We start from the raw sequence: 25,817 nt of genomic DNA, 5'->3' as shown, positions 1-25,817 counted from the left end.
CCCGCTCCGGCGCTGCCCACTGGATATGGCGGCTTTCTTTATAAACCTTTCGCACTCAACTGGCTGACATCGCGAGCTTGCACAGTCTTGCCTGTCTTTAACGCGGGTAATAAAAAACTCTCTTCGCTCCCGAAATCAGCAGTTCACTCGCAGTCTTCTTGCTCCAAATTTAAAACCATTGAAGATTCCTTGCCTTTTTAATCATTTCGCGCTCAACTGGCTGACATCACGCGCCTGTGCAGTCTCGCCTCTCTTTAACCAGAGTAGTAAAAAACTCCGTTTGCTCCCTAAATCAGCAGTTCACTCACAGCCTTCTTGCTCCAAATTAAAAATTTAATTTAATGGAGGATAAATTGCCCCATCAATGTATGTCAAATTAAAAGGAAGACTTCCCAATATTCTGATCAATCTTTAAATCCAGAATAAAATTGCGTTGTCATTTTCTCCTTTACCCATTTTGGGATCTTTCTTTGTCCAAGCTTCTCCCCACCTTCCCAATATGATAAGAGAACAGTGTAGTCAGAAACTTTAGTGGCTAAACAAAAAACAATCTTAGGAGAAATAAAAAAAACACCTTTGAAAACTTGAGAATATAAGAAAGTATTTAATGTGCATAATTCTGGGTCTGCAAAAATAATAATTTTTTTTTCTGTACATCTGTGGTACAATAGTTAGTCTTCTGTTGAACTCTTATTTTCTTCTGTAGTTTCTGATGCTAGCTGGAACTTCTCATCCTGATTGACTAAATTATTCAGGTGGTGGCCTGCATACTGTCCATTGTGGATATTAATTTTTCCTGAAATTTCAACTCTTTATTTGATGGATGAAGATTATTTTCAGGTTCAAACCTAACTTTTTTAATATCACCTGCACTTCCTTACTGCCAATTAGAATGCAAATATTGAAGTGAAGACAGAATTTTCATTCAAACTGTCTATAAAATCTTTTCATTCGTTTGAATGTAATTTGTAATTGCAGACATCTCGTTTCTGACATTTGAGTATAATTTTAAACCCTCTAAAAAGTATGTTAAACAGTTCTATGAATGACTGCTATTTGTGAGTGACCTTTACATCTCAATTTCTGACATCTCTTTATAGAGCATTCTAAAATTAAGAACTTGTACTAGAACAGTTTCAGTATCCTTCATTTCCATACTTCGGCCAACATAATGGGCTATTAAGCTATCATGAGAGGCATAATGTTGATAGCAGTAGAGGTAGTGTGATCACGCGAGTCAAATATGCTGTTTTTCTTCATTGGATAGAGAATTCCACAGATTCAACACTCTTTAGCAAAGCACTTCCTTCTCAGCTTTGCCCTAAATTTACTCCCCCAAATTTTGAGGCTATGTCCCTCAGTTCTGGTTTCACCTACCAATGGAAACAACTTTCCTGCCTCTATCTCATCTATCCCTTGCATAATTTTATATGCTTCTATAAGATCTCCTCTCATTCTTCTGAATTCCAGCGAGTACAGTCCCAGGTGACTCAATCTCTCCTCATAGTCTAAATCCCTCATCTCTGTTAAACCTCCTCTGCTCCGCCTCTAAAGGCAGCCTCACCAGTACCCTGTACAGTTGCAGTGTAACTGTCCTGCTCAGCATAACCTGCTGAGTTCCTCCAGCATTTTGCATGTGTTGCTCATCTAATTAGCCCTTTATCTCTTCCATCATCAAGGACCCCTGCCATTCAGATCATGCTCTCATCTCATTAGGCACTGAGATACGAAAGCCTTTGGTCCCACAACACCAGATTTTGGAACAGTTATTGCCCTTCATTCATCAGGCTCCTGAGTAGCATGGATGACTTCACTCACCAGAACACTAGGCTGATTGTACAACCTACAGACTCACTTTCAAGGACACTTTAAAACTCATCTTCTCAGTATTATTTTTATTTGGACAGTTTGTCTTCATTTGCACTTTGGTTTCTGTCAGTCTTTGTCTGTTTAGGTATGTTTTCAGTAAAATATTGTTGTATTTCTATTTTTCCTGTAAATACCTGCAAGAAGTGAATCTCAGGGTAGAATATGGTAACAAACACATACTTCAATAACAAATTTACATTGAGCTTTGGTTCAACAATTCAGCTGAATAACAGGAGTTTCAGTGGTAAAACGCACCCCTCGGTGCCCATGAAAGAACTGTCACTAATCTACAAAATTTAACACTTCCTTATCAATTGTTGATTTGACTCCATTCAACTACCTTGCTTATTAGAGTACTGACAAGTGAGCAGCTACACACAGATTTCTAGCATCTGCAGAATCTCTTATGTTTAGCAAGGAGCACCAGCCCAGGTTATGTGATCTACTGTGAGGTTCAAATGTACAGCTCTTTGAAATTGAAGTGAGTTCTCCAAATACTTAACAACATGAGTAGTGTGATGCATGTTTCTAAATAAAGTTTGTTTTTGATGCATTCAAGAATAAAACATTCTCCTCGGTGGGTGAGGACCACAACTGGAGATGAGGGGACTGGATTGAGTGAGGAAGCACCCCCGATTATTGTAGTAGTATACCACTCCAGGGGGCCACAGGAGGGTTAGCAGTCCTATTGCTTTCAAGGAATGTACTAAAGTATCACTTAACGCATTGACCACAATTGTAAGAATGAAAAGGCATTGCACAGTTTATTCTTGTAAATATCCTTTGTAATGAAAATTATTTATTTTGATTGCAATAAATTGTGCGAGATGATTGCTCACCTCTTTGTGAGCTGTGTGTTTGCATAGTGGGTGTGGAGGAAGACCCAAGGGCACGTGTCACAAACAGCTGTGTGAGAGAGACTCACTGATCTATGGGCTTTCCCAGGGACGTACGCAGAGACGAACATCAAACAAACATAGAACAGTACAGCACAGGGACAGGCTTTCCAGCCCACAATGTTGTGTTGTCCAGTTAAATAAGTGATCAAATTCCTAACTAAAATAAATGATTATGTCTACACAATGTCCATATCACCCTATTTTCTGCATATTCATGTGCCTATCTAAACATCTCTCAAAAGTCCCTAATGTACCTGCATCTACCACCACCTCAGGCAGCGCATTCCAGGCATCCACCGCTCTCTGTGTAATATTTGTCCCTCACACTTCTTTGGAAATTACCCCCTCTCAGTTTAAATGGATGCCCTCTGGTTTTAGACATCTTAACCTTGGTAAGAAGGTACTCTGTGTACTCTATTAATGCCTCTCATAATCTCATAAACCTGATATACTCTGTCTATGCTATCAATGCCTCTCATAATCTCATAAACCTGATATACTCTGTCTATGCTATCAATGCCTCTCATAATCTCATAAACCTGATATACTCTGTCTATGCTATCAATGCCTCTCATAATCTCATAAACCTGATATACTCTGTCTATGCTATCAATGCCTCTCATAATCTCATAAACCTGATATACTCTGTCTATGCTATCAATGCCTCTCATAATCTCATAAACCTGATATACTCTGTCTATGCTATCAATGCCTCTCATAATCTCATAAACCTGATATACTCTGTCTATGCTATCAACGCCTCTCATAATCTCATAAACCTGATATACTCTGTCTATGCTATCAATGCCTCTCATAATCTCTGAGGTCTCCAGAGAAAACAATCCATTTATTCAACCTTTTGTTACAGCACATGTCATTTAATAGAGGCAGTGTCCTGACAAACCTCATCTGCACCCTCTGGTGTGTTGGTGGCAGATCATCAACTCAGTGAAAGAAGCCCTTTGCTCTGCCCAAAATGTTGATCATTCAGCACTTTGAGATATCTGTAGTCTAACGATGTCAACTGGCATGTTCCAGGCTGCAAGAGTACAGGCTGAGAGACTCACTGAAGCTCGGTACAGCCACCACAAGGGCTCAGTGGGGAAGGACGATGGCATTGGTTTCTTCCATTACTGGAGAGGGAGGGGCCATGTTGGATGAGGAAGCCCCTCAAATATTGTAGTAATGTACCACCCCAGGAGGCCAAATGAGTGGTAACAGTGCTGTTGTTTTTAAGTAATGTAATATATAATGAATAAAGTTAATTTTGGTTAAAAATAAATCTGCTCAGTCCAATCACAAGTCTGCCAGTCAGTGTCCAAGAGCCCTGTCTCTTCCCTTTTTCAGCTCCCTGTGGAGGACAGCACACTGGATCTCAAGGAGTGGTTCTCTCACCAAATTACCCTCGCAATTATTCAAGTGGACAGACCTGTCTGTACTCCATTACAGTGCCAAAGGAATTTGGTGAGTTTGTGCTGCTGATCCATTTGGGTATCTGAATCATTGATAATTTACTAAATTTTAAGCAAAATTGTTCTTAAAATGACACATTATTTTGAATTACTGCATGTTGCACTGCTGAACCACATAGAGCAGTAGTTGGGAAATATTCAATGATCTTTCTTCCATACAGCAGATCTTCTTGAATCTTCTTGATCTTCTTGTCAATTCTCTTGGATAATGTTTATACTTTTTAAACACAGCAGCAATAATACAACACAGAAGGATTATGTTCTTCATTCAGTGGCCACATTAATATGTGTCTCCTTTAGCTAATAAAATGGCCAGTGTGTATGTCTATGGCTTTCTGTTGTGGTAGCCCATCCACTTCAATGTTTAATGTGTTGTGCATTCATACAGACTCATCTGCACACCACTATTGTAACACGTGGTTATTTGAATTACTGTTACCTTCTTGTCAGCTTGAACCAGACCGGCCATTCTCCTCTGACCTCTCTCATTAACAAGGCATTTTCACCCACAGAACTGCCACTCACTGGGTGTTTTTTTTGCACCTCTCTCTGTTAACGCTAGAGACTGTTGTATGTGAAAATCCCTGTAGATCAGTAGTTTCTGATGTACTCAAACCACCCTGTCAGTTAATTAGATCACAGTTCTTCCCCATTCTGACATTTTGTTTGAACCACTAATCATGCCTGTATGTTTTTATGCATTGAGTTGCTGCCACATGATCGGCTGATTAGATATTTGCAGCAGCAGGTATACCTAATCAAGTGGCCACTGAGTATAGTTTCTTCATCTCCCTTATTCCATTGTTGGATCCTGATGATTTTGCAATTCAATTGAGACATTAACTCTTATTTGTTGCTTATGGCTGATCTATTAAGTGTTACAAAAGTGGAAAATGAACAAGAAAGAGGCATTGACAGAATGAAGCAAAGACAAAGGGAAAAGGAGTTAAATTGAATTGACTTTATTTCTTACATCCTTCACATATATGAGGAGTAAAAATCTTTATGTTAAGTCTCCATCTAAATGTGCTTTGTGCAATCATAGTAATTGATAATAATTTATAATAAATAGAACAGTCAATGTAATATAGAGTATGCTCAAATCAGCATGAATTCATCAGTCTGGTGGCCTGGTGGAAGAAGTTGTCCTGGAGCCTGTTGGTCCTGGCTTTTATGCTGCGGTACCACTTCCAGGATGATAGCAGCTGGAATAGATTGTGGTTGGGATGACCCAGGTCCCCAGTGATCCTACCAGGCCTTTTTACACACCTGTCCTTCTAAATGTCCTGAATCATGGGAAGTTCACAACTACAGATGCACTGGGCTGTCCATACCACTCTCTGCAGAGTCCAGCGATTAAGGGAGGTAAACTTCCCATACCAGGCAGTGATGCAGTCAGTCAGGATGCTCTTAATTGTGCCCCTGTGGAAATTTCTTAGTATTTGTAGGCCTATACCAAACTTCCTCAACCATCTGAGGTGAAAAAGGCGCTGTTGTGCCTTTTTCACCACACAGCTGATGTGTACAGACCATGCGAGGTCCTCAGTGATGTGAATGCCAAGGAACTTGAAGCTGTTTACTCTCTCAACACCAGATCCATTGAAGTCAATAGGAGTTAGTCCATCTCCATTCCTCCTGTAATCCACAACCAGCCCCTTTGTGTTTGTGACATTGTGGGAGCGGTTCTTTTCTTGAAACCACTGTGTCAGAGGAATGACTTCTTCCCTGTAGGCCACCTCATTATTGTTTGAGATAAAGCTAATCAATGTAGTGTTGTGGGCAAATTTAGTTAGCAGATTGGGGCTGTGGGTGGCGATACAGCCATGGGTATACAGGGAGTAAAGGAGGGGACTCAGTACAGAGCTCTGAGGGGCTCCTGTGTTGCGAGCCAGAAGGTTGGAGGTGAGGGAGCCCACTCTTACAACCTGCTGGCGATCTGACAGGAAGTCCAGGATCCAGCTGCAAAAGGCAGGGTTAAGGCTGAGGTCTCTGAGCTCTGAGTCATGGCTGTCTCGTACTCAGACTAGGATAACAAAAATTCCAGTAACAGCAATTGGCCTACGAAATACTCAAATTTGTGTAACATGACACCTGCTACTGAAAACAAACAAGTTTCAGGAAGAATATAAAAAACTTACTTTCTTTTTCAATCTTTTTATTGACTTTTTCAAAAATAAATACATAACAGTCATAATAGTACAAAGGGAGTGAGATTACATTGTTGGCAGTTAACATATGAGTAAAAACTATAGGTAACAGCATATAATAGACCTCCCAAATCCTAAATATAAACAGGATACCAGAAAAAAAACATAAAAAGATGGAAAAAAACCCAAATTGAGAAAAAGACAAAAACAAAATATACTAAACTAAACACAACTAAACCTAAATTAAAAAAAAAGCAAGCTGGGCTATTCTATTACATCAAAAAAAATTATTAGTGTTGTCAACTCCGCTCCTCTACTCAAATTATTGAATAATATAAAGGAATCGGAAAAGGTCAAATTATATTCTGTGGAAGTATTGAATAAAAAGCCTCCAAATTTCTTCAAATATAAGCGAGGAATCAAAGGTACCACTTCTAATTTTTTTCTAAATTTAAACAGGATATGGTTAACCCAATAATTAAACATACATTTCGGATATGGTTTCAGTTTCGTAAGTTTTTTGAATTTAAATTTTTTGGCTTGTGTAAATTTATTTTATCAAGTCCTATTATATCTAATTTTTTCTTTCAACCCTCTCTAATGGATCAAGCCTTTTTGATTTGGAAAACAAAGGGTATAATATGTTTTTGTGATTTATTATTGGATAATTGTTTTGAGTCTTTTGAACAATTGTCTAATAAATATAATTTGCCCAGATCCCATTTTTTTAGATACTTACTGATTAGACCTACTTTTCCGATTTCATATCCAACTGATATCATGGAAAAAATTTTAGGCTTAAACCCCTATCAAAAGGGTTTAATTGCAATCATCTATGATATGATTATGAATATACAGCCAGATATATCTGATAAAATTAAAAATGAATGGGAGAAGGAACTTCAACTTTCTTTACCTTTAGAGAAATGGGAAAAGATTTTTCAATTAGTTAATATTTCTTCTATGTGTACTAGACATACGTTAATTCAATTTAAAGTGGTACATAGGGTTCATATGTCTAAAGATAAATTAGCTCATTTTTACTCACATATAAATCCGATTTGTGATAGATGTCAATCTGAGGTAGCCTCTCTGACTCATATGTTTTGGTCTTGCCCTCTTTTGGAAAAATTTTGAAAATATATTTTTATACATCTCTACAGTTTTGCATATTGAATTACAACCTCACCCTGTTACTGCAATTTTTGGCTTACCAATGATTGATCTGCCCTCTTCAGTTTGGCGTATGATTGCATTTGCAACTTTAATGGCTAGATCTACTATATTAAATTGGAAAGAGATAAATCCTCCAACAAAAAACTAATTACTGAAAATTCACTGAACTACATGTATATAGGTGAATATGTACATGTATATAACTGAATTGCATGTATATAGGTGACTATGCTAAAATATAAGCAAGCATTGGAAAGTTAAACTACAGGGACAATCATTATTCTACATCCCAATGCAACACTAATGATCCTTTTCAAACATTTCAGGTTCTCCTTATTCTCTTATAATGTAAGCGTATTGGACTCACCCTTTGTGTTTTTACTCTCTTAACTCTTGGTATCATTCTGGTGAAACTGCACTTCTGGTGTTGATGCATACCCTTGAAGTATTCATACTAATACTGACTGACATTAAGGATTTTCTGTCATGACCATGAAGTTACCCTAGCAGATAAGGTGAAGGAGAATTCTAAGGGAATCTTCAAACATGTTAAGAGCAAGAGGATTGCAAAGGACAAAATTCACCCTCTTGAAGACCAATATAGTAATCCAAGCGTGGAGCCAAAACAGATGGGAAAGATCTCAAATGTTACCTTTACATCTGTATTTACTCGGGAGATGGATACAGACAAGTTGTATCAACTTCATAGACCCTGTAGACATTACAGAAGAGGAGGTGTTTGCTACCCCGAGGAAAATCAGGTGAATAAATTCCCAGGATCTGACAAGGTGTCCCTTGGATCCTGCAGGCGGCAAGTGCAGAAATTGCTGGGTCCGTAGCAAAGCTAATTAAAGCACCTTTAGCGACAGGAGAGGTACCAGAGGATCAGAGGATGGCCAGTGTTGTTCCATTGTTCAAAAAAGGCTCTAAACAGAAACCAGGAAATTATAGGCTAGTGAGTCTGACATCAGCTTTGGGAAAGTTATTGGGAGGTATTCCAAGGGAAGGATATATAAGTACATACTTGGATAGAGATGGACTGATAAGGATAGTCAGCATGTCTTCGTGCATGATAGATCATGTCTAACTAATCTTATAGAATTTTTTGAAGAAGTTACTAGGAAAGTGGCTGAAGGGAAGGTAGTGGATATTACATGGACATTAGTAAGGCATTTGACAATGCCCCACATGGGAGACTGGTCAAGAAAGTTCAATTGTTTGGTATTCAGGATGAAGTAGTAGACTGGTTTTCTGGGAGAAGCCAGTGAGTACTGGAAGAGGGTTGCCTCTCTAACTGGAGGCCTGTGACTAGTGTGTGCTGCAGGGAGCATTGCAGCATCCTTTGTTATTTGTCATCTATATTAATGAACTGGAAGATAATGTCATCAACTGAATCATCAAATTAGCAGATGACACCAAGATTGGGGGTGTAGTGGACAGTGAGGAAGGAGAACATGGCTTACAGAGAGATCTGCATCAGCTGGAAAAATAGGCTGAAAATAGCAGATGGAATTTAATGTAGACAAGAGCATGGCTTTGCACTTTGGTAGGACCAACCAAGGTAGGTCTTACACTGTGAAAGGTGGGGCACTGAGGAGTGTGGAAGAACAAAGGGATCTGGCAACACAGGTCCATAATTTGTTGAAAGTGGTGTCACAGATAGATGGCGTCGTAAGGAAAGGTTTTGGCACGTTAGCCTTCATAAACCCAAGTACTGAGTGCAAGTGCTAGGATGTTCTGCTGAAGCTGTATAAGACGTTGGCAAGGCCTAATATGGAGTACTGTGTGTAGTTTTGGTCACATTTCTATAGGACAGATGTAAACAAGTTTGAAAGAGTGCAGAGAGAATTTACAAGAATGTTGTTGTGTCTGGAGGAACTGAGATATAAGGAAAAATTGAATAAATTATGACTGTATTCTTTAGATTGTAGAAGATTGAGAGGGGATTTGATAGAGTTATGCAATACTAGAAGACAAATAAAGAGGGAAAATGCAAGTAGTCTTTTTCCACTGAGGTTGGGTGTGACTACAACCATAGGTCATAGCTTAAGCATGAAAGATGAGAAGTTTAAGGGGAACATGAGGGGAAACTTCTTCACACAGAAGGTCATGAGAGAATGGAATGAATTACCAGCACAAGTGGTGCATGCGAGCTCGATTTCAACGTTTAAGAACAGTACATGGATAATAGGGTTATGGAGAGTTATGGTCCCTATGCAGGTTGATGGGAGTCGGCAGTTTAAATGGTTTCAGCCTGGACTGGATGACCCAAGGAAACTGTTTCTGTGCTGTACTTCTCTAAGACTCTATGACTCTATAACTCTAAACAGCTTCTTGCAAGCCATGCTTCCCCTAGAATAGCTGAAATAGTACAATAATGCAGCACAATAGCTGAAATTAGAACCAAGTATTTTAATGATTTTGAATTAAAATATGTATTTTGATGTTTCCAATAGTGGATAAGCCTAGGACCAAAAGGCACAGCCTCAGAATAGAAGGACCTCTCTTTAGAACAAAGATGAGAAGGAATTTCTTTAGCTATGGAGTAGTCAATTTATGGAATCTGTTGCCACAGATAGCTGTGGAGGCCAAGTCATTGGGTATATTTAAAGCAGAGGTTCATAGGTTCATGATTATTAAGGACATCAGAAGTTCCAAGAAGGAGACAGGAGAATGGGGTTAAGAGGTGCAATAAATCAGTCATGGTGAAATGGCAGAACAGACTCGATGGGCAGAATGGCCTAATTCTACTCCTTAAATTCGAGTTCAAGTTTATTGCCATTCAACTGTATACATGCCTACTGCTAAGTGAAAGAATGTTCCTCTGGACCAAGGTGTACAACATAGAATATATAACACACACAACACATCAAGTAATATTACCGCAAATAAATGAACAAATACAATATATTCCAGGAGATCGACATTTATCATAAGGTATATTTATTACACAAGTAGAAAAGTAAACATATACTGCTCCTGACACTTCATTCATGATACCACTTGGGTGGTGGCAGGAAGTTCAGTAGTTTCACGTCCTGGGGTAAGAATATCTTCTATCCTAACAGTCCTTGTCCTAAAACTGTGGTACTACCTGTCTGATGGTAAAGAGTCAAAGAGTTTTGGGCCAGATGGGAGGGATCCTTGACAATGCTAAGGGCCCTGCATGTACAATGCTCTGGATGAATTTTTGATGGATGGAAGAGAGACCCCAGTGATCCGCTCAGCAGCCCACACAATCCTCTGTGGGAACTTGTAGTCATAGGCCTTGAAATTCCTGTGCCAACTGGTGATGCAGCTGGTCAGAATAATGTCCTTCATGCTCCAGTAAAATTTGGTTTGAATGGTGGAGTCTCTTCAGGATGTGGAGATGCTACTGTGCTTCCCTGACTAAAGAGGTGGTGTTGAGGGTCCAGGTGAGATTGTCTGTTATATGCACTCCCAGAAACTCAGTGCTCCTAACTCTCTCTACAGAGAATTATGTGCAGTGTGGGGATGTCAACCTGCGGTTTCCTAAATTCCATAATCTCCTCTTTAGTCTTATGTCCTACACTGCTTTGTCTTATGGTCTTAATGGTTGCATCTGGTATCCAATAGAAATTTAATGGTATTTTGGTATTTTAGAGCAAATGCTACTGGATGGACAACCTATCTGTAACGTGTCCTAAGGTGGACATTGCTGGTTACTTCTAATTCCCAATGACATGTAAAGAACATTGTAAACTTGAAAAATTGAAATAGTAATTCACTTGCGCTCTCAATTCAGTATACTGAGTCTGGCACAGGCAGTGTGATGTCCTTGCTGGGATAACCAGCACATTAAGGTAACCAAACGTTGTTTGGGTGACCCTCAAAGGGGCTGGAGGAAGTCAGCAGGTCAGGCAGCATTTATAGAGGGAAATGGACAGTCAGTTTGAGACCTTCAACTGGACTGGTTATTCATTTCCCTCGACAGATACTGCCTGACCCGCTGACTTCCTCCAGCTCCTTTCGTGCATGCTTTAGCTTTTTGAAAATTACACTAGTTTTTTTTGTCACACATACATTGAAACATCAAAACACACAGTGAAACACATTGCTTGCTTTGAGGATATGTAGAGGGAATCTCACGAGCATTGCCATGCTTCTGGTATCAACATAGCTTGCCCTCAACATAGCTTGCCCTCAACATAACTAACCCTAAACCTTACGTCTTTCTAAGTGTGAGGAAACCTACGTGGTCGCGGGATGTATGTACAGACTTCTTACAGACAGCAGTGGAAATTGATCCCCGATCTTACATTTGTCTGATGCAAAGCTACCCTTATCCTTTCCAGCAACTGCAGCCTCTTGTGTATTCAAAGTGGTTGACTGCTGTCTAGAAACCATCCAATCATATCAGAGAAAGCCTACCACTTTAGTTTTCTATCTCAACCTGACCCCTCTGGATATCAGAGTTTTTATTAAAATGGAAATCTGTATTTCTTTTTCAGCATTCCATTCTTTTCTCTTTCTACTTTCCTAATATTTCAGACTTTGTTTACCTTCTCCTTCCACCATTGATAAGCACATCTTTATTCCTGTTCATGTCTGACATCGCCATCTCCTCTGTTGTTTATTTGTCCATGTATTCACCTAACTACAGGTTAGGTGTAGTTAGACTCTGTTTTCCACTCTGTTCCCCTTTCCTGTAGATTAAGTCTTATTTCATTTCTGAATATTCCCAGTTTCAAAGAAAGATCGCCACCCTAAAACAGAGTCACAGAGTCAAAGAGCTCTACAGCAGAGAACCAGGTCCTTCAGCCCAACTGGTCTGTGCCAAACTGTTATACTGCCCAAATATGTAAGTTTTATTTCCTTAGACTGTAACCATTAGTTTCCTGAACTGGTGTGGATAACTTCAGTGTCCAACTCTGAACTGATTCACCTCCTGTACACTCACTGTCAAGGACTCTACAACTCATTTTTTCAGTATTATTTATTTTCTATTTTCAAGATTTGTCCTTTTTTTTGCTCATTGGTTGTTTTTCATAGATGTTGTATTTCTTCAATTTCCTGCAAATACCTGCAAGAATATCAATCTCAAGTTAATATATAATGATATATACATACTTTAATAAATTTACTTTGGATTTGACATTATCATTTGACCAGTTAAGTATCTCTAGCATATTCTGATTATCGAGCCAGTCATTCAGCACAGAAACAGGCCAACTAGTCCTTGCCAACCAAGATCAGCATTTCACCTACCAACTTGTACTCCTTCCCCCACCCACTTCCTTCTTCTCATGGCTTCATCTTCCTTCCTTTCCAGTCCTGATGAAGAGTCTCAGCCTGAAATGCCAACTGCGTATCCCTCCCTATAGAAGCTGCTTCACCTGCTGAGTTCCTCCAGCATTTTGTATGTGCTATCCTGGATTTCCAGTACCTGCAGAAATTCCTGTGTTTGTGTTTGTGGCTAATGTCCCTCTAAAAGTAACCTATCCATATATCTGTCAAAGAATCATTCAAATATTCTTAATGTACTGATCTCAATCACATCCAGCATCTGTGGACTGTTGTGTCCCCTTTTTGGGCACTCTGCTACCTACTACCAAACTGGGACAGATTATGATTTGTGCAGGACCTTGAGAAATCTTCTGCAGAACATATGATCTAAAATAAGAATAGCTCAGTCCACATTGCTTTAAAAGTGGTGGGGCTCATCACCAACATGTATACAGAATATATATGTTGGATGTATATACAGAAAGGTGCCAGAAAAGGGCTAGTAGCATCATGAAGGATCCCATCCATGCTGGCCGTGGACTGTTGGTCCCATTCCCATCAGAGAGGAGGTCATGCAGAATCCACACCAGGACCACCAGACTCAAAAAACAATTACTTTCGCCAAGCCGTAAGGCTGATCAACAGCTCCACCCACTAATCCACAAATTCACATCCCCAACTTTTTAATTTCTTGTCAGTCACCTTATGGACAGACACTCCTGTCCCTAGCTCCACTTTATGGATGTACAATCAATCTATGTTTATCAATTATCAGATGTACTTTTATTTATTGTATTCATAATTTTTATTGTGTTCTTTATCTTATTGTGTTTTTGCTCTGTGCTGCACTGAATCCAGAGTTTGTTCTTCTTTACATGTGTGTACTGGAAATAAATATTAAACAATCTTGAATCTTGAAAGAGCCAGCTAACCTTGCAACCCAAAGAAACAGACCATTACTGGGAATATCTGATGGGAACACCAACTCCCATTGCTATGTTTAGTTTGAAAATGGAATGGCGATTCTTCAGAGTAGCAAGACAAATAGATCTGAAGGACTATTCAAGCTGTGACTAAACAATGAAATTCTTTTGCAAGGAGAAATCAGAATGCTTATCTCTCACAGGTGCTCTCTGATATTTAAGGTCAAATGCATCTCTGATGTAGCAAACTCCAGAGGTGATAAAATTCTTTAGTAATTGATTTGACTAGCAAACATGCCAAAAAACATACAGTTAGGGTTAATGAATTGTGGACATGCTGTGTTGGGTTGTGGGCCTGTTTTTACTGTATGTTTCAATGTACATCTGACAATTAAAGCTAATCTAAGGAAGCTGTGTTGTTGGGGGAGGGGGATGAAGTGAGAGGCTGGGAGATGGTAAGTGGAAAAGGTAAAGGGTAATTTCTCCCTTCTCCAATCCACCTTCAGCTTCACCTGTCACCTTCCAGCTTGTACCCTTTCCTCTCCCATCCACCTTTTTATTTTGGCTTATTCTCCCATCCTTTCCAGTTCTGATGAAGAGTCTCAGCCCGAAATATTGATTCTTTATTCATCTCTATAGATACTGCCTGACCTGCTGAGTTCCTCCAGCATTTTGTGTGTGTTGCACTGGATTCCCAGCATCTGCAGATTTCTCCTTGTTTGTGATTTAACTTCTGTTGTTTCACACAGCTATATCCATTCTCCTGCTGGGGTTTGTACATTCAAAGGGATATAGACATATTTGCTATAAATAATGTATTAATTATTTAAAAGTCAGCTATTATTTGTTTTCTGCTGAACCTTCTTATGGTATATTTATTTTCCATTATGTGCCCCATGCCTTTTACAGTTTGCTCTGCTCAGATAATCTTCTACTAGATTGAAGTAAATATGTTTTGATTTTTCCAACTGTCAATAGTCTTCCCCAAAGGTCCCTTAACAAGAATCAAGATTCAAGATTGTTTAATGTCATTTCCAACACACGAGTGTAAAGGAGAACAAAATAACTGTTTCTCTGGATCTGAATGCAGCACAAAAAACATAATAAGATAAAGGACACCATAATAGAAATAAACACAAGAAATATAAATACATAAGATAGCTAATATACATCAATTGATTGTACGTCCTTAAATAATAATATATATTCTGCAAGATTGACATTTAGCATAAGATTCAATTACAACACCAGGTAAAAAATGAACAGTATAATGCTTCATTACCTGTGTGGTGGCAGAGAATTTAGTAGACTCACAGCCTGAGGGAAGAAGCTGTTTCCCATTTTAACAGTCCCTGTTAGAGTGTAATGTTCACATTGTTGAGTCCTTAGGTGGCTGCAGAAGCTGATCCAGGATTCACATATTTTGGTGCTATATGACCAAGTGTAAGTGATGGTGCTGGTTAGTGGTTGGGTCTTTTGGTTGTTCAGTCTCTCCTTTCGCAGCTACTGCTTGTTCTCTGCGGCACAGTGAAGGTCGATCTCATGTAGTTCAGCTCCCTCTTGAACAGATTTCCTCCAGGTTTAGTTATTGAGTGCAGTATCTTCCCAGTTTTTAGACGTAACGTTAAATTTCTTCAGGCTGATTTTGATGTTATTTTTGAAGTCTTTCCTTTGCCCACCAGAGACTAGCTGACCTTCATTCAACTGGGAGTGAAGGATCTGTTTGGGGAGACGTGATTTAGGCATCCGAGTGAAATGGCCTATCCGTTAGAGTTTGTGTTGGCTTATTGGCATGGAGATGGTGTTCGTATTGGCCTCATCCAGTACACTGTTGTCAATGCATCTGTCAAGGATAATAATCTTTTATACACTCCATGAATTCACTTTCCTCTATTTTTCTGCTTTGTTGTTTTGCTCTGTCCATTTGTGGATTCCAGTCCCCTGTTATTATTATACAGCTCTTGTTATTTTCATTGAAAGCTATAGCGCAGGAACAGACCTTTGGCCCGTGACATTGTGCTGAATCAATTAAACTAGTAATTAACATTTTTGGATCCTGATGCATTTGTACTTCTGACCTTAGAGTTACTGGTAAGATTGTGGTGTGTGCAGACACAGCAGCTACTCCTGGTTTAATCAAAGATGTACTTTTTCACCATACTTACCTTTTTTTTACAATTGTAAGTCACAGCTGGATGCAAAGAACATCAAGTATTGCAGGACTATCCCATCAGCTTGATAGCAATGGAGCTGAAGTTATTGCATGCCATTATGTGTTGCCTAGACTTGTGTATCGTTGTGCCAAGATGTTGCACGATCCAGCAAAAGGAGCAAGTGATCGTTGGGGACGTTTTTATTGTGATTGCAAGACTCTGTTGGACGTTAGTATTGTAGAATACTGCAACTCTGGTTCACTGATTCGTTGGTGTGTTTAACAGTGATGGCCTGCTTTGCCTCACTTGTGCCAAGAATGAGGTCAAGGCCACGGCTTCACTTGTTGCAGCCACTCGGGAAGAAAGTCTAGGTGGGATGGGAGCTGGAATACATACAGGGTTGAGCGCTTGCCTCTCCCACTGGTGTTGTCCTCCATGGTTTTCTCAATGGAAGAACAAGCTGGACCAGGACAAACTAGTCATGCCAGTAAGAGTCTTGGACTATGTTTACTTTATAGCTTTGTGATTGCATGATTTTTTTTTCCTTAATTTGTAATCATATGTGGTACGTGCTATGTGAAGTGTGCTGGGTACTGTTGGTAATGTGTTTTGCATCTTGGCCCTGGAAGAACGCTGTTATGCTTGGCAATATCCATGTATGGTTCAATAGTAATTAAACTTGAACTTGACCTAGAGTAGGTTAAAAAGTCAGCACAATATCATATGTTGAGAGGCCTGTTCTGTGCTACACTGTTCCATGTTCTAAATGGGGTAAGTGGGTGCTTGAAGTTCAGCATAGACTTAGGAAACCTTGGGGCCAGTGTCTGTCTTCATGTAGGACCACTGTATCTCATAAGTTTAACTTTCAAGAATAAACTGTGACAGCTTTTCTTTTGTTGGACCCGGGTATGTATGAACCTCCAGACATAACACAGGAAGCATATATATTAAAAATGCTACTTACGCAGTGCCACTGGCCTTGTCAAAGATCCCTTCCATTGGTCCACAGACTCTTCCACCTCCTGCTGTCAGGCAGAAGGTACCACAGCTTAAGAACTGTCGGGATGGGTAACATCTTTCCCCAGGCTGTAAGAGATCTTAACACCATACTGCCACTCAGAACACATATACACCCTGTCTGATTGCTCTGCCGTCCCATTCCACCCTCCATGCTCCCCAATTCACAGATACACTTTCAATCTGCACTGGTCATTTTCATCTTTTATTGCTTTTCACATAATTATAATACAGCGTGCTTTATTATTACAGTACCTGTAACATTGGAATATACTGTTTTACATAACGTGCTCCTCCACTTTATGTCAACCTGTTAATCTTGAGGCCATGCCACTCAGGGATTTGTGCTAATATTATTTTGTGATTGTATGTGTTGGATTGTGACTATATGTGCTCTATCAGACTATACACTCAGTGACCACTTTACTTGTACACCGTACAGCTGCTCGATAATTCAAATATCTAATCAACCAATCATGTGGCAGAAAATGAATGTTTAAAAGTATGCAGACATGGTCAGGAGGTTCAATTGTTGTTTAGATCAAATATCAGAATGGTGAATAAATATGATTAAGGAGACTTTGACCGTGGAATGATTGTTGGTGCCACATGGGGCAAGATGATTACTACACCTACATCGAGCTGCAGCTTCTAACAGACCATGTTAAGGAGCTGGAGTTGGAACTGGATGAACTCCAGATCATTTGGGAGGCTGAGGAGTTGATAGATGAGGGATACAGGGAGGTAGTTACACCTAAGGTATAGGGCATAGGTAACTGGGTAATGGCCAGGAGGGGAAAAATGGATATGCTGTCAATGCGGAATACCGCTTTAGATACTGTTGAGTGGGAAGGAGGTCTGACCCTCTAGAGGAAAGAGACAATGGTCTAGTAGTTGGCACTGAGTCTGGTTCTGTGACTCAGAAGGGAAGGGGGTGGTGAGCAGAGGCAAGTTGTAATGATAGGGGATTCATTGGTTAGGGGATTAGAAAGGAGGTACTTTGAATGAAAACAAGATTCCTAATGGTGTGTTGCCTCCCAGGTGCTAGGGTCAGGGACATCTCAGATCAAGTCCACAGCATTCTCAGGTGGTCCACATCAGTACCAATGAGATGGGGAGGATGGTTGACAAGGTCCTGCAAAGTGAGTTTAGGGAGTTAGATGCTAAGTTAAAGGACAGGATCTCTCAGGATTGCTCCCCGTGCCATGTGCTAGTGAGGACAGAAGTAGAAAGCTCATTGAAGTAGAAAGGGCATAGGTACAAAATTAAGGGAGGGAAGTTTAGGGGAGACATCAGGAGTAAGTTTTTTACACAGAGGGTTGTGGGTGGCTGGAATGACTTGCCAGGGATGGTGGTGGAGGCTAAAACATTAGGGGTATTTAAGAGCCTCTTGGACAGGCACATGGATGAAAGAAAAATGGAGGGTTATGGGGTAGTGTGGGTTTAGTACTTTTTTTAAAAGGATTATATGGGTTGGCACAAGATGGATGGCTGAAGGGCCTGTACTGTGCTGAAGTGTTCTATGGTTCTATGCAGTTTAAGACATGACTAAGGAGTTGGTGCAGGAGGGAGGGCTTTATTGGGCTCTCTTCCAGGAAAGGTGTGACCTGTACAGGAAGGACCTGAACTGGAGGAGGACGGATACCCTAGCAGGAAGGTTTGCTAGTGCTGCATAGAGGTGTTTAGACTAAAGTTTCAGGGGCAGAGAACCAGAGCACCAAAAACTTTAGTGGAATATTTGTGAAAAACTATGTTGTTAAACCTACAAAGTCAGGAATCAAAAGGTCAAACATGGTGAGACTAATGTTCTGAGCAGCGTATATTTCAATGCAAGGAGTGTTGTAGGAAAGACAGGGGAGCTTTGGGCATGGATCACCATGTGAAATTATGACACTGTTGCCATTCATGAGACCTGGCTACAGGAGGGGCAGGACTGGCAGCTCATTGTTCCAGGGTTCTGTTGTTTTAGATGTGATTGAGCAGGAGGGGTGGCATTACTAGTCAGACAAAATGCCATGGAAGGACTCAATCAGGACAGACAGCAGAGTTCACGTAGTGAGGCTTTATGGGTAGATAAGAATAAGAAGAAAGGTTTTACCACATTATTGGGATTATATAGACTACCCGACAATCAGCAGTATTTAGAGGTGCAAATTGGTAGAGAAAATGCAGACTGTTGCAAAGATAACAAGTTTAGGTAACTTTAGTTTTCAAGAAATATTGAGGCCCTAGTTTAAAAAAAAGGTACATAGCAGGTATACGCAGGTAGGAACAAATGAGGTACCAAAAGAGTATAAAAATTCCAAGAAGGCACTTAAAAAGGAAATCAAGAGGGCTAAAGGAAGACTTAAGATTACTCCAGCAGACAGGTGAAGGAGAATTGTAAGGGCTTCTACAGATACGTTAAGAACAAATGTATATCAAGGGATAAAATTGGTCCTCCGGAAGATCAGATATATATATGTAATATATACATGTGGAGCCAGAAGAGATGGGGACTATCTTAAATAGATATTTTGCATCTATATTTACTTGGAGATGGACACAGATTCTATAAAAGTGAGGCAAAGCAGCAGTTGGGTCATGGATCCCACATATATTACAAAAGAAGAGGTGCCTACTGTCTTAAAATAAATTAGGGTGGATAAATGCTCTAAGAATGTGTTCCCTTGTACCCTGTGGGAGGCTAATGTGGAAATTGCTGGGCTGTAGCAAAGATATTTAAAACACCTTTCGCCACAGGTGAGATGCAAAAGGATTAGTGGATAGCTAATGTTCTTCCACTGTTTCACTGTTTAAGAAAGGCTCTAAGAATAAGCCCGGAAATTATATGCTGGTAAACCTGCCTTTGGTCTTGGGAAAGTATTGGAAGATATTCTAAGGGACTGGATATATAAGTTTTTAGATAGACAGGGACTGATTAGGGATAGTCAACATGGCTTTGTACATGGTAAGTCATGTCTAACCAATATAATAGAGTTTTACAAGGAAGTTACCAGGAGAGTTGATGAAGGCAAAGCAGTAGACGTTGTCCCCATGCACTTCAGCAAGGCCTTGTCAAAGTCCTGCATGGGAGGTTGGTCAAGAAGGTTCAGTCGCTTGGCATTCAAGATGGAATAGTAAAATTGATTAAGCATTGTGCGGCAAAATGGACCAGCAAATTTGCAGATGACCCAAGAATGGAGATGCAGTAGGGATCAAGGAAAACCATCAAAGTTTACAATGAAATTTGGACCAGCTGGATAAATGGGCTGAAAAATGGATTTAAATCTGGACAAGTGAGAGGTGTTGCACTTTGGGAAGACCATCTAGGATAGGTTCACATGGTGAGCAGTAGGGAAATAAGGTATGTGGTAGAACAAAGGGATCTGGGAATATAGATCCTTAATTCCTTGTAAGTGGCATCACAGGTAGTTAGGGTCATAAAGAAATGTTTTTGACACATTGGCCTTCATAAGTTAGTGTACTGAGTACAGGAGCTGAGAAGTTATGGTGAAATTGTATAAGTGAAGCCTGATTTGGAGTATTGTGCCCAGTTTTTTGTCACCTACCTGCAGGAAAGATATAAATAAGATTTAAAGAGTACAGAGAAAATTTACAAGGGTACTTACAGGAGTTGACAATCTGTTATTTGAAAAGGTTGAATAGTTTAGGACCTTAATCCCTAGAACATGGAAAATTCAGGGGAGATTTAATAGAGGTATACAAAATTATGAGGGGTATAAATAGGTTAAATGCAAGTAGGCTGTTTTCACTGAGGCTAGGTGAGACGACAATTAGAGATTATGGGTTAAGGGTGAACGGTGAAATGCTTAAGGGGAATATGATGGTGAACTTATCCAATCGGAGGGTGGCCAGGGTGCGGATTGAACTGCTAGCACAAATGCCGGATGCCAAGTCGGTTTCAACATTTGAGACAAGTTTGGATAGGTTCATGTATGGAGGGTTATGGAGGGCTATGATGCGGGTGCAAGTTGATGGGTCTAGACAGATCGATAGTTCAGCACAGACTAGATGGGCCAAACAGCCCATTTCTTTGCTGAGTGATCTATGACTCTATGAGATGGTTTGAAAATCTGACACTGTTGATCTCTTAGGATTTTCACACACAACAGCCTTTAGAATTTACAGAGAATGGTGTGAAATACTAATAAGTTCAGGGAGTAGAAGTTTGTGTGGTTGAAAAATCTTGCTAATAATAGAGTTCAGAGAAGAATGGCCAGACTGATAAAGTTGATAGGAGGGTGACAGTAACTCAGGTAACCATGCGTTACAGCAATGGTGTGCATATCTGATACAAAACATGCCAAACTTTGAAGTGGATGGGCTGCAGCAGCAGACAACCATGAATATCAGAATCAGAATCAGTTTTATTATCACTGGCATGTGACATGAAATTTGTTAACTTAGCAGCAACAGTTGAATGCAATACGTAATCTAGAAAAAACACAAAATAAGTCTGTAATAATAATAAATAAATAAGTAAATCAATTACAGTATACGTATGTACTCAGTGGTCACTTTATGAGGTACAGGTGGAACCTACAAAAAGCAGTCACTGAGTTTACGTATTGCATCCTGGCTCCAGAAAAACAATGTTTTTTTAGCTGTATACATGTTGAATGACTATAACCTAGAACTTGAATTTGTGGAGAGAAGCAAGGAGGCTTTAGTAGGAGTTTTGGGGTCATTCATTCCTGTGTATTAATTTGAAAGATATGAAGAATTTCAAAATTAAAAGTATAATTTATCATCAAAGTATGTCTGTGTTACCATACTATCTTGAGATTCACTTCCCTGCAGGAAGTCCTTGTAAAGTATAGTAACTGCTCTGATGTTGGTAGAAGCATAACATTCTCCTTTACACTTGAATGCAATGAAAGGAAATCTAATTATTTGCTTTAGATGTCCTGTAAATGGAAACATACTTTAACACAGAGTATGGGACAGGAAAGGTCTACAACAAGTAGTTAAAGCTGCCCAACGCATCATTGGCACCAAACTACCAGACATCAAGAACGTATATATAGAAAGGTATTAGTAAAAGGTTAGCAGCATAAAGAAGGATCCCACTCACCTTGCTCTTAGACTGTTTGTCCCTATCCTGACATGGAGGAGGCTAGGTAGCATCCATGCCACGCCCACTAGTCTCAAAAGCATTTTCTTTTCCCCAAGCCATCAGGCTGATCAACAGCTCCACCTATAAACCCACACCACCATATCCCCAAGCACCACTACTTTATCATTTCCTGTCAGAATCATCTTATTTACAGACACTCCTACATAGCATTATTAATGGACATACAATCAATCTAGGCAAATAAGCCATTTTCTGAATCTATATTTTTTATTATTGTGTTATTTATCATATTGTGCATTTTTTTGCATTGCATCAGATCCAGAGTAAAAAGTTATATTGTTTTCCTTTACACTTGTGTTCTGGAAATGACATTGAACAATCTTGAATCTTGATTGATAAAGGTCTATTACAGAAAGGTCTCCTCTGCTGAAGATAGATTATTCCATTGTCGTTCAGTATCTGCTCACTGGAAGCTGCAAGATACTTTGTAAATGTTGTCCAGCTTGAAAACATAGGCAATACTACCTTCATATCACAATTTCTAATCTGCAGTTGGAATGTCTGCTGAAGAGGTTGCCCTTGCCTCAGCTGGAACTAATATTAAAAATAGAAATTTTTCCAACTATAGGCACTTAACATTTCCATTAGGGGTTTCTTTGTTGTCTGAAGGCGGGGAGCAAGCACGAGAAGTTCAAACTAACCTACTTATGCCCCCCATATATTCGATATTTCAACCTTGTGACAAAGTCTCTGGCTGTCTTCTTGATCTATGACTTACCAACAATAAGATCAAACTAATCCTTCTTTTTCACATAGTCTCCCATTTTCATTCATCCATCCATGTGCCTATCTGAGAAACACTTTAATGTCCCGAATGTATCTGCCTCTACCACCACCACATTCCAGGCACGTATCACTATTTATTTAAAAAAACAACAACCTCTGATATCCTCCTGATGTTTTCCTCCAATCCACAAATGATTTCCTTAACATATTAGCCATTTCTACCATGGGAAGAAAGGTGCTGACTGTCCACTCGATCTGTGCCACTCATGCCTCTTCAGGGAGCATTATCATTATTTGCACCATTGAGGAGTTAGTTATTCCCAATAGAGAGCAGAATATTGGGTAACGGGCACATTACAAAAAAAAAACTTAACACTGACTGCTGAACACTGCAGTATGCAGAGTGGAGAACTGAAGGTTCAAACTATAGTGTAAATCACATTGTTCAGAGCTGACAGGAAATGTGTTGAAAATAAATTATGTAAAACATTTGAAAGAGAACTTAATTGAAATACCTGCTAACTTTTCCCCTGGGTAAGGTGATCTAAAAATATAAGTTCAGGAAATGTAAAAATCACCAAACACAAAATGCTGGAGGAACTCAGCAGATCCAACAGCATCAATAGCAGGGAATAAACTGTCGATATTTCAACCTAAAATCCTTCATCAGGACTGGAAAGGAAGGGGGAACAAGCCAGAATAAGAAGGTGTGGGAAGGGCAATGGAGTGCAAGCTGTTGGGTAATAGGTGAAACAAGGTGAGGGGGAAGGTGTTATGAGGAGGGGGGAGTGAAATGAGAATCTGAGAAGTGGTAGGAGTGCAATCTGATAGGAGAAGTAACAGACATTTTTATAAACCTACCAATTCCCATGGCTATCTTGACTATATCTCTCCCACCCTAACTTCTGTTCTCTGGATGAGGCTTTCCTCTCTTGGACATCCGAGGTGTTGTCACTCAATGGTGACTGTTCCCCCACCATTGATGCTACCCTCACATACATCTCTTTTATTTCCCTCACATTCATGTACACCCCATTTTCCCACTGCCTTAACATGGTTAGAGCTCCTCTCATCCTCACCGACCCACCACGTGAGCCTCCACATCCAATTTGTCCTCAACTTCTGCCTTCTTTAACAAGACCCTACCACCATCATATCTCTACCTCACCCCACTCTCTACTTTATACAGTGATCTCTCCCACTGTAGTTCTGTGCTCCATTCATTCCTCCCCACTAATCTCTCCCCTGGCACTTAACTCTCCAGGCAGAAGAAGTGCTGGAGCATCTTCAAGCATCTTCACTCCATCCATAGTGACCGACCATTTTAATTTCAGTCCCCATTCCCATTCCAGCACATTGGCCCATGGCCTCCTCTTCTGACACAACTCTCAGGTTGGAGGAGCAACACCTCATATTCCATCTTGGCAAGCTCCATGCCAATAGCATGACGTCAGTTTCTCCAACTTCTGTTACATATTCCCCTCCCCCTTCACTCTTCTTCATTCCCCACTCAGGCCTCCTTCTTACCTCTTCTCTTCACCTGCCAATTATCTCATAGCAACATAGAAAACCTGCAGCACAATACAGTAAACATATCATATACTTACTTTAGAAATTAACGAGGGTTACCCACATTCCTATATTTTTCTAAGCTCCATGTATCTATCCAGGAGTCTCTTAAAAGACCCTACCATATCCACCTTCACCACCGTTGCCAGCAGCCCATTCCACGCACTCACCACCCTCTGCGTAAAAAACTTACCCCTGATATCTCCTCTGTACTTACTTCCAAGCACCTTAAAACTGCACACACTCCGTTGGTGCCTCTTCTCCTTCCCTTTCTCCATGGTCCACTCTCCTCTCCTATCAGTTTCTTTCTTCAGCCCTTTTCCTTTTCTACCTATCACCTCTCAGCTTCTTATTTCATTTACCCTTCCCCACCCACATGGCTTCACCTATCACCTTTTAACTTGTACTCCTTCCCCTCCCACACCTTCTTAATCTTGCTTCTTCCCCCTTCCTTTCCAGTTCCGATGATTGATCCAGGGTCAAAACATCGACTGTTTATTAATTTCTCTAGATGCTGCCTGACCTGCCAAGTTTCTCCAGCATTTTGTGTGTGTTGTACTAATAGCTATATTTTTTTATTCTGGCAGATCTGTGCTAGTATTAGGTAGGGATCAAATCAATTATTTATTTTCCATGTGATTGATACATCTTACATTTTTTAAGGTCAATAATTCATTATAGGTACATTCTTCTGGCATGCTCCAAGATTTGCCCTTTGTACAGAACCAGATCTGGTGATGCGGACAAATGCACAATGGTAAGGGGACTACCTGAACAACATGAGTTATCAGAGTTTTTCACTTCCCACACTGTTGCTGCACAACCTTGCATGTTAAACATCCATTAATATTCTGGGATTAGTCATTAATTCAGACACGCAGAAGGTAGGAGAATATTGCCCAGCTGGAGGTTGAAAGATTACTGCAAGCAAACTGCAAAAGGAATTCAGAGATATTATCCCCCTAATAGATGGTGTTAGAAGTTTATGTCAGTGTTAGCTTTATGTTTTAGAAAAATATAGTAAATCACATACAGACTGATTCACTTTGGATTTGGAATTTGAAGACAGAATATAGGATTAATGGCAGCATTCTTAGCAACGTGGCAGAACAGAGGGAAGTTGGCATCCATGTCCAAAGTTCCTTCAAAGTCGTTGCGGAAATTGATAGGTTGTTAAGAAGAACATAGCGTGTTCACTTTTATTAGCTTAGAGAGTGAGTTCAAGAGCTCAAGGTCATGTTGCAGTTCTTTAAACCCTGGTTAGACCATACTTGGAATATTGCGTTCTACTCTGATCACCTCATTATAGGAAGGATAAGGAAGCTTTAGAGAAGTTGCAGAGGAGATTTACCAGGATACTGCCCGGATTAGAGAGCATATCTCATGAAGATATATTGAATGAGCTTGGGCTTTTTTCTTTGGAGTGAAAGAGGATGAGGGGTAATTTGACCCAGGTGTACAAAATAATAAGTGACATAG

At 39.9% G+C, this 25,817-nt stretch overlaps 1 protein-coding gene across 1 annotated transcript in view; it reads left to right on the top strand.

Moving 5' to 3' along the window:
• Positions 1–25,817, top strand: part of LOC140733433 (CUB and sushi domain-containing protein 1-like) — a 2,013,313-nt gene that overhangs the window by 1,626,587 nt on the left and 360,909 nt on the right. Inside the window, exon 31 of the mRNA XM_073056756.1 lies at positions 4,116–4,232. Coding sequence (XP_072912857.1) covers positions 4,116–4,232 — 117 coding nt within the window. The remainder of the gene's footprint in view (positions 1–4,115; positions 4,233–25,817) is intronic.

This window comes from Hemitrygon akajei, chromosome 9 (assembly GCF_048418815.1).
Source record: "Hemitrygon akajei chromosome 9, sHemAka1.3, whole genome shotgun sequence".
In the NCBI taxonomy this organism is placed as follows: domain Eukaryota; kingdom Metazoa; phylum Chordata; class Chondrichthyes; order Myliobatiformes; family Dasyatidae; genus Hemitrygon; species Hemitrygon akajei.
The sequence above is the reverse complement of the archived record's forward strand: the minus strand, read 5'-3'. Positions and strand labels throughout refer to the sequence as shown.